Source organism: Corvus brachyrhynchos, unplaced genomic scaffold, assembly GCF_000691975.1.
Source record: "Corvus brachyrhynchos isolate BGI_N302 unplaced genomic scaffold, ASM69197v1 scaffold19, whole genome shotgun sequence".
Classification (NCBI taxonomy): domain Eukaryota; kingdom Metazoa; phylum Chordata; class Aves; order Passeriformes; family Corvidae; genus Corvus; species Corvus brachyrhynchos.
In genome coordinates, this window is record NW_008246061.1 from 2,245,784 (window position 1) to 2,255,068 (window position 9,285).

A 9,285-nucleotide genomic window follows, 5' to 3' on the forward strand; every position below is an offset into this window, starting at 1 on the left:
TTATCCGCTCTGGAAACCCCCACTCACTGCCTGTTTTCTCCAGGACTGTACCTATTGTCTGGTTTTGAACAGCAAAGGGAAGTGATTATCCCGCCTTCCTGCCAGCAGGAGCACCCTGCATCCACCATCCAGCCACACGCTCCGAATTCCTGCAGCAGGGAGGGGAGCAGGCTGTGACAGGGACATGTGGGGACCTGTCAGAGACAACAGCTGGACACTGTGGCCAGGGAACACCGGCCACCTGGGCTGGGCCAGTGCCAGCCACCTTCCCCACAGCCACAGGGCTTCCTCCAGATCCCAGGGAAGCACACCAGAGGCAGGAGGATGCCGGCTCTTCCCTCCTGCTTCATCCCTCTCTCCCTTCCTAAGCATGGAATACGGTAAACAGGATGTTCCTGCACTGCCTGACCATGACTAAATATATATATATATATATAACAATAAATCTATGGCTTTGGGTTATCCAAAAAAACAGAGGTACCCAAATCCCAGACACCTGCCTCTTCCTGGGCACTTAATTCTGTGGATTAACTTTGCTGTACTGTGTTTCTATCAAATTCTAACTGAAGGCCCAAGAATCATGTGTTTTCCAGACCCAGATGCTCTCCAGGACTAAGAGATTCCAGCTGCAGGATATAATTGTAAATCACATTTTCCAATAAAACTGTTGCTAAGTTCAGAGTATTTTTCCCCCCCTCACACACAGACATAAGCATTCCTTCAGGAATGATTGAGGAGCACCAGGAAAACTTCAAGCCCCTTTTCCTGCAGCTTTTACCAGAAAATAAGAGGATTTCCTATCGTAAACTGCTTAATTACAAATCCCAATGTATTTCCCCATCTGAGTGCTCCGAAACCAGGCACATCTCCATTAAAAACCTCAAATCCAAGGAAGGAGAACTGCATATTTATTAAAACAAATCACAGGCTGTCCAGAGCAGATCCAGATCTCCTTTATCACAGGAACAGCTACACAAGCTCATGCCAAGGGAGAAAAACTTCCAAGTCAGGGTCAGTACAAGATCCAAGACAGGGAAAGAACAAGAACAAAGGGGTTAATAAATGTGTGGAGAAGAAGTTTTCAATTAGCAGGAGGTTAAGTGAAGCAGTGAGTGCTGAGGGCAGACAGATGATGCTCTTGGCCACCATAAATCCCTCAAAGATGGATCTAAACTAAGCTGGGCATGACCTTGATGTCTTTTCCCGAGGGGATTCAAGGGAGAGCCTGCACTCGAGCAGAGCATTGATCACTACAGACTACTCACTACACTGACACATTTTGGGGCTCCATCAGCTTCTCCTCTCTCATCACTGGGGGTCTGTTCAAACTACAGCTGGGGGGCAGTGGATGCAGCCCCAAAAAGGCCAGAATGGAAACAGGATTGGGAGGGTTGGGGTTACAACACGGACACGTTACGTCTCAGGGCTCCACGGCTCCTATTTCTTCCTGCCTCCTCTCTCTTTGAGTGCCAGGTGAATCAGAGAGCCACTCGTCATGTTGTAATAAGCCAGGGAGTTGGAATCCTTGATGAAGATGCCCTGAGGGGAGGAGAAAAGGGAAAAAAAAAAAAAAACGCAGAAGAGCAGTCAGAGCAGAAACCTTAGTGCTGCCTTCCCACAGAATCCCACCCAGATCCCAACCCTCCTGGCTGTACGCTCGCAGCAGGGGGATGACAGAACACTGCAGGCTTTGAAGAACCCAGAGAGATCCCAGTGTCCAAGATGGACACTGGAGGTGGGTAGAGAATCCTAGAATGATTTGGGTTGGAAAGGACCTTAAAGATCCCCCCCTTCCACCCCCTCTTGCCATGGGCAGGGACACCTCCCACTACACCAGGCTACTGGGAACAACACACAGCCAACGTGGCTCCTGCAACACATAGATAAAGAGTCACCACATGTGGAGTTAGTCAGGCTCCACTCTCCCCTCACCATTTTTGGGTTTTTTTCCTTAAAAATAATCAGCTCAGCTCCCTTTCCCGTTAAGGGTTAACAGAGTCTCTGCCTGCAGATGAACTCCTGAGGAGCTAAGTGCACAAAGTTCACTGCTTAGGCAGCAGGTTGTGCCTGCCTGGGCACATGCATGACTGGAAATAAGTCATTAAAAAGGAACGGGGCCTTTCTCACAGCTCCAGCTTCGAGAGGAAGAGAGACAGAGAGTGAGCTCTTCCCTTCCCCTGTTTTGGAGAAAGCCTTCCCTGAGCTGCCAGAGTTACAAGGCACGCTCGCCCACCTCCCACTGTGAGCACACACAGCAGAGCTGTGGGAGCAGGCTGCTGCAGCTAAATGTCAAAAGAAAAAAAAAACCTAATAAAACAAGAGGCTGATTTCAGAGAAAGCCACATCAAGTTTGGAGGACTCATCTGCAGCAGCAACAATGTGAAAATCCTGATTTAATCACCTATTAAAGGCCTGTCCTGCTGTAACAGAGGGCAGTTCTGTCACAGCTGTGCTGTGCAAGCAGGAAAAACATTCCCTCTGCTCTTCCAGTATCTCATGGGGTATTAGATTGTACACTATAATTTTTCTTTATAAAGAAGTTGTGTGAGAGAATGCACTGAAGGAACACCTAGCATCTGAAGGGCTTATACCCACCTCGTACTGCAGCTTCTGCTTCCCAGCTGGCATCCCTGTGGCCTCGTGGATCTTAACCTTGATAACAGACACCTGGGGAGGATCAAAGGGCTCCTTCAGTGCTTTTGTCCCAGTCCTGCTCCCCAGCCCCATGGAGGTGGAGCAGGCTGAGCTGCCAGCTGCTGCTCTCATGGGCAGCACATGGAGCAGGGCAGGGCAGGAGGATGAGCTACATGCCTGGTCTGAGAGGGGCAGGGTGAACACCAGCACTTGGCCATTCAGCTTCCATTCTGTCTTGTCCTGCATGTTGGGAACTTGGACTTTGACCGTGACTGGGCCCTATGGGAAAACACAGATAAAGTCTCTCAGGGCTGTGATAACACAGCACCAGACTAAGTATTTATTTCCATATCTTGACTTCAGAGTAAACACACTGAAATGTGTTTACAAGTTACTCAACTGCTCCCAAAATAAAACATTTAGTTGATTTTCTCTTCCTTTTGTGTGCCATCTATCAAGCACCACACACACTGACAGTGTCACAGGGTGAAGTGTGAAGCAGAGAACAGGAGACAGCTTCTCTGTGCACATGAAATCACGAAATCACAGAATCACAGACTGGTTTGGGTTGGAAAGGACCTCAAAGCCCATCCAGTGCCACCCCTGCCATGAGCAGGGACACCTCCCACTGTCCCAGGCTGCTCCAAGCCCCAATGTCCAACCTGGCCTTGGACACTTCCAAGGACAGGGCAGCCACAGCTTCTCTGGGCACCCTGTGCCAGGGCCTCCCCACCCTCCCAGGGAACAATTCCTTCCCAATATCCCACCTAAATCTCCTCTTTTACTTTAAATATTCCCAGAAAAACCAAACAACCCTTCCTAAGGATTTAAAACTCCTCCTGTGACGCTGGCACTCCTCAGGAAGGAATTGATGCTCACATTTAGCTCACCTTGTTATGGAATACACCACATTATACCCTACTATCATGCTGGCATTGATACTCTAATCTCTTAGCATCTCCAGCTTAGTCCTCCTCTCCTTAAAAGCTCATTAGCAGCTTTAGTTCTTCTCTGCAATATAACCTACCCCTCACTGCCCTTAATTACAGAAGAGCACTATCCCACTCTGTGTAGCTCTTCCCAATGAGAGACAAAGGAGTCTGGTTAGCTCAAGAATGACAAAAGGAAGGAGACACCTCAGAAGTCCCTTCCTTGCCTGGTATTTTTGCCCCTCTGTGCAGGGAATTGGCTTTACAGCCCCTGTGGAGTTGGGAGTGGAACAGCCCAGGACTCTGACCCACACATGTACCTTGTTCCTACGCAGAAACTCCTCCTCTGGAATCAGGCTATCCTCACTCTTCAGTTTCTTGGAGACTGGCTCATCCTCCATGGGGGGTGGGGGGTGAACGGGAGGCATCGGCGCTGGGGACGGGACCGGAGCCACGGGAGGCGCAGGGACAAAGGCTGGAATGGATGGGGACACACAACACAACCCACAGTCACCCCCTGAGTGCACAGCAAACACCCCCTCACAACAAAAACACTTTGAGCAGAGCAGCACAGGCTGAAAATAAATGCCACAATACATGGAGGAAGTTACAACCAACAGCAACATGCAAACTTCAAACATTCCGAGAGCTCTCATATTGGGAAGCATTCCAGGAAGAGATAACAAGGCATGAGAGCTTCCTGCAGATCTTGCAAAAAAAGAACACGCTCTCAGTTTGGCAGGCAGCAGTGCCAGCTCCTCCAGTTAGGGAAGAAAAGACAAAAAAAAAAGGAAGGATTGCTTCTTACATCATGCTTTTTAACTTCAAAGCACCTAATGAGGAAAAGGGCCAGCAAACAGCTTTTCCTCCAGCAGCAGCAGCTTCTGTAAAGAGCTGTAACACCCTCTGAGGTGCTGGCAGCTCCTCTTTACCCTGCATTCCTAATTTTCACCCAAGCAGGCTCCTGGGGCCACAGGATTGCCTGCGTTTCATGGTGCAGGAAGAGCCCGGAGCCCAAAAGCAGTACTAGATAAGCCGTACCAAACACCCCAAAACTCTTAACAACACAACCTAGGGCCTGCAATCCCAGTTACACACCAGTACCAGGGCACAGGAGGAGAAGGACTCCAAGCTGAAGCCCGTCATAAAGGAATTATCCAACAATTCCCCAGGAAAAGCTGAAGTCACTGACCTGTGGGGACTATCATGGGGGGCGGGCGGGGGCTCATGATGGGGGGAGCAGAGGGGGGCATGGGCACCACGTTGATCCGTGGGGTGTGGATTATGGGAGGCATGGGGGTGGCTATGACGGACCCCGGAGGCAGCCGGACCACGGAAGTCATGGGGGGACGAGGCATGACTGGAACTGCAGAAACCACGGCGGCACGGACGGGAGGAGGCATCTGGGGAGAGAAGGTGAATTTCCTTAGTGGGAACACCCAGGGCTGGCCACAATCCCGATTAAAATAACCACAGAAACACAGAACCACGGGTTCTGCTGGCCAAAGACTTGCAGGGAGTAGTGGCCCCACCATATGGGCAGCCCAAGCTGGCTTGAGCAGGCACAGAAGCCTCATTAACAGATTAAAGGGTTCCTCCTTCCCTCCCCACTTCAGGATCAGACCTCCAGGCACTTAGTTCCTTTCCTAAATTGCTGCTTGGGACTCACACAGCAGATCCCTTGAGGCAGGGAGTGAATGTTCTTACCTTGGGCTGCTTTTGTCCAGCATCACTTTACACCTACAAAGGCCCTCAGCCATCCCTTTCTTAGCCATACTCTGCCTCCAAGATCCCACTGCCCAGCTGATCCCAGTGTTTGTGATAACTCCAAGGACAAAAAACTCCACCTAAGTATTATATTCCTTTTTTAACAGAAAGTTCAGTACGGTTCTTCTAATATTTCCAAACTACTCTTAAACCGCAAACTTCCCACAAAAGCCTCTTCCGTGCAAGCACCCTTGCCCTTCATCAGGACCCCTCCTAATTAACTACAGCCTCAGTAATTGGCTTCTGAGAGCCCAAACACTCACGGTGGGTGGACGAGGTACAGATGTGATGGGCTGGGCGCTGGCAGGGGGGTTGGAGGCTGAGGAAGGAGGGGGTGGCTGGGGTATCTCGTTGGGTTTGCTGGGCCCAATCTTCTCCTTGCTGTCATCCTCTGGCACCAGTCCCTTGGCCTTGTGGATGGCTTCAATTTGCTCTTGCAGAGTGATATTGGCCTGAGCAGCCTGCTGTGTGCGGGCCATGCTGCCCGAGTGGCCATCCCAGGTCACCTGAGAGGGTAAAATAAATCAGAATAACCCAACCTGGCCAGACTGCAGAGAAATCCAGAGAGCAGCTTGACAGAAAGAAAAAAATTCAAGATTCTTGTGTCTCTGAGCATTCACAATGCTACAGGGACCTATTATATAAAAAACCCCAGCCAATCAAACAAAAATTCCCAATTTCTACTCTACCTTTTCCTCTGGTTTCTGGATCTCCTCTTCACCAATCTTTTTACCAATGGCAGTCTCTTCCAATGCTCTCAATATCCAAACCTGAGGGAAAAAAGAGCAATTCTTATCTCAACAAATATAACCAAACACGATCAAGCCTCTCTTACTGATCTTTCAATTATCTGATATCTAATGGCCGAGTGATGCCCTTTTTACCCAGAATATTCTGAGTTGGAAGGGACCACAAGGACCATCAAAGTCCAATTCCTGTCCCCTTTCCTTTTTTTGGAAAGATACTGGCCAGCAACAGCTGATTCTTTTTGATATTAACTTTATAAAAGGGCCTCAATGTACTAATGACAAACATATCCATCTAATTATCACAGAAAGGACATCACAGAGAGCTACATTTCAGTTGGTCCTGATCAGTGGGGGCACTGAGGGGCTGTGCAATCAATGCTCAAGCTGACCTGGGGCATAGACCTCGTCATCACTCTGCTTCTCCCGGATGGATCGATCCCGCTGCTCCAGCCACCGTGGATCCAGGAGCCCAATCCTCATGTGTTCCTGCATTTTACTGGCAGGAATCTTCTCTCCAGTGATGGGAGACACCAGGTACTCATCTGGAGCCGGGGCGGGTGGTAACGGTTTTGAGGCTAGGAAAACAAAACCACAGTGTTGGTTCAGTCTAGAAACAAATGGTTTGGGATTCTTCAGGAAGAAATAAAGGTGGTTTTTCCCACTAGTTTGATTTACCTTTGGGATCGTAATCTTTCCGCACAATGACCTGATCTGGTGTGGGAGGGAGTGGGGGTGGCATCGGGGTTTCTGGAGGAGGAGGAACCTTCTGACCTTCATCTTCATCATCTGACCCCTTATTGAAAAGGAAACAAAAATCATAACCAAGTTCCAGTGGTCAAATTCCTTTGAGAGAGACGTAAAATCCTACACACTGCTGGAAGAATGGGTTATGCAGCTTCAAAGCAACGGAGCTGTTCTGGACACCTATGGCATAGTGGTTCCTCTGGACCACGATTCAGAAGTTCAGCAGCCCCAGAAGAGGAAGCAAATATTCCTCAGCTTCCACATTACAGCAGCCTGGCACGCAGGGGCTTACAGTTAACCACGCTCTTGTTCCCTGTTAGCAGAAAAACAGCTTAAAGTGGGCAGAGCCTAAGATGAGTCATCTTTCAGTGCTCCAGACTCTGGGCACAAAAATGCCTGAAAGACTTAAAACCACAGAAATATAAAATCCACATCACTGGGTGCTAAAATTACTGTCTTTCTCTCTTGGAACTCGTATTGTCATAGAAAACATTTTAAAAAGCAACCATATTCCAGCAGCAACAGGTTGTTGGGAGATTTCATCAGAGGGAAATTTCATTTCCTCAAGAAACTGAAGAACTATTTACAGTGAAAGTGGAGAGCCACATAAACCACACGAACTTTAGGGGATAAGATCCTATTGTCCAGTTACCTCATCCATATCCTGCACTTGTGTGTCCTGATCCAGCTGGGCTGGAGGCTCATCTGTTTTCTCTTGCTTTTCATCTTCCTCATCTGATTCCACCTCCATCTCCACCTCCTCACTTTCCCCAAATTTCTCATAACGCTCCTGGATCAGGATTCGAGCTCCCAGCTCTTCTGGAGTGGTGGGAGGAGGGAAATTCCCTACAACGCAGAAAACACAGCTTCTGTTTCTCCATCCCATTTCATTACTCAACACAGAGACAGAAATAGCAATTCTTGAACAAAAAGCAGTGGCAACAAAATCCTTGGGAGCCAGAGGATATGGAAGGGAATGGATGGAGTCTGTATAAACATCAGCATGACACATGAAGATAAAGTGACTTATAAATGGAAGCACTACTAGAAAGTGGGACAAACTCTGCTGTCCTGGTGGAAGTAGAGAAGTGGACACTACTGCAGTCCTGGACTTCCTTCAAAGAGAACATCACTGACTCCAGAAAAAAACAGCAGCCCTGCAAAATGTCAGTGCAAGGCTTTTCCCTTCAGCTCTGAAGGATAAAAGGCTGTAAACCCCAATGTCTGCCTAAAAATAGCACTTCAGGACACATCTCCTGGGCAAAGGGAGCAGAATTTCACAGAGATTACAATGTTTAACATCAGTACCTTGCTCGTTGGGCTGGAAGTCAACTGTTTCCACAACCACAAAGTCATGCCAGTCAATCTGGGCATAAGCAACACGCTCCTTCTCCTTCTCTTCCTCCTCCTTCTTTCTCTCTCGCTCCTGGAACTTGGCCCACTCCACTCTGTAATAGACCTGCAGGAGCAGACAGAGCACACATTGTCAGACAAGGAACAGCACAGTCATCTCACTGTTGGTTTGCATATGGAAAGAACCTGGAGCAGTGTCAGGTTGGTTATCAGGGAAAGGTTCTTCCCCCAGAGGCTGCTGGGCACTGCCCAGGCTCCCCAGGGAATGGGCACGGCCCCGAGGCTGCCAGAGCTCCAGGAGCGTTTGGACAGCGCTGCCAGGGATGCCCAGGGTGGGGTTGTTGGGGTGTCTGGGCAGGGCCGGGAGCTGGGCTGGACGTGGGAACCTTCCCACTCGGGATATTCCATGATTCCAATTTGTAAGCACTTGGAAACGGGGTTGTGCAGTATCTCTGTGCTGCCACAAACCACCCCCATACCAACACCAGCTGCAGTTTAAAGCAACTTTGAGCCTCCTGCACTTAAGCGAGAGCAAGTGACACATCCATTGTTTTCTCTATTTGCTGCCAACAAGCCAAAAACATGCAAAGAGAAAAAATTCAAAACATAACCAAAATGCTTCAGCAATTTTGCAAATTTTTTCTTGGAATACCTGATCCAAGACTTCCTTGGGATTTTCAGCCTCCTTCTTGAGCTTGAGGAGCAAGCCCTTCGGCGGGATCAAGATCTGAAACACATTTTACATGACAGTTGGTGACAATTCTTTGTGCCAAAGCCTCTTTCAGAGCAATTATTCTCTTTCTACACTGCTAAAAATACCAGCAGGCCCCCGGGGCTATGTCCCATTTATTCTACTGCAACCCTCTCATTACTTACTGCTCATCCCTGCACTTCAAAATACTCACTTGTGCCCTTCCAATTACTCTCCAGATAAAAAAAGCCAGAACTTGTACTTAGATTACAATAGTGTGTGGTACATTTAGGTGACAGCCCACTGTGCTCAGCACAGAATCCTCTCTGAAGAGCAGGATTTAAAGGATGGATTCCTGGACCCCTATTTCCAACCTGGCTGGTTTTCAGAGCTTCATCAGCCCTCCCGACTCATTCCT

The 9,285-nt window shown here is 48.7% G+C and overlaps 1 protein-coding gene across 1 annotated transcript in view; it reads right to left on the reverse strand.

Moving 5' to 3' along the window:
* Nucleotides 1–885: 885 nt before the first annotated feature.
* Nucleotides 886–9,285, reverse strand: part of SF3A1 (splicing factor 3a subunit 1) — a 13,555-nt gene continuing 5,155 nt past the window's right edge. The window contains 13 exon segments of the mRNA XM_017746487.1: nucleotides 886–1,539; nucleotides 2,596–2,667; nucleotides 2,812–2,913; nucleotides 3,884–4,038; nucleotides 4,756–4,966; nucleotides 5,594–5,836; nucleotides 6,020–6,079; nucleotides 6,081–6,100; nucleotides 6,469–6,654; nucleotides 6,755–6,872; nucleotides 7,476–7,669; nucleotides 8,132–8,282; nucleotides 8,829–8,903. Coding sequence (XP_017601976.1) covers nucleotides 1,438–1,539; nucleotides 2,596–2,667; nucleotides 2,812–2,913; nucleotides 3,884–4,038; nucleotides 4,756–4,966; nucleotides 5,594–5,836; nucleotides 6,020–6,079; nucleotides 6,081–6,100; nucleotides 6,469–6,654; nucleotides 6,755–6,872; nucleotides 7,476–7,669; nucleotides 8,132–8,282; nucleotides 8,829–8,903 — 1,689 coding nt within the window. The 3' untranslated portion in view covers nucleotides 886–1,437.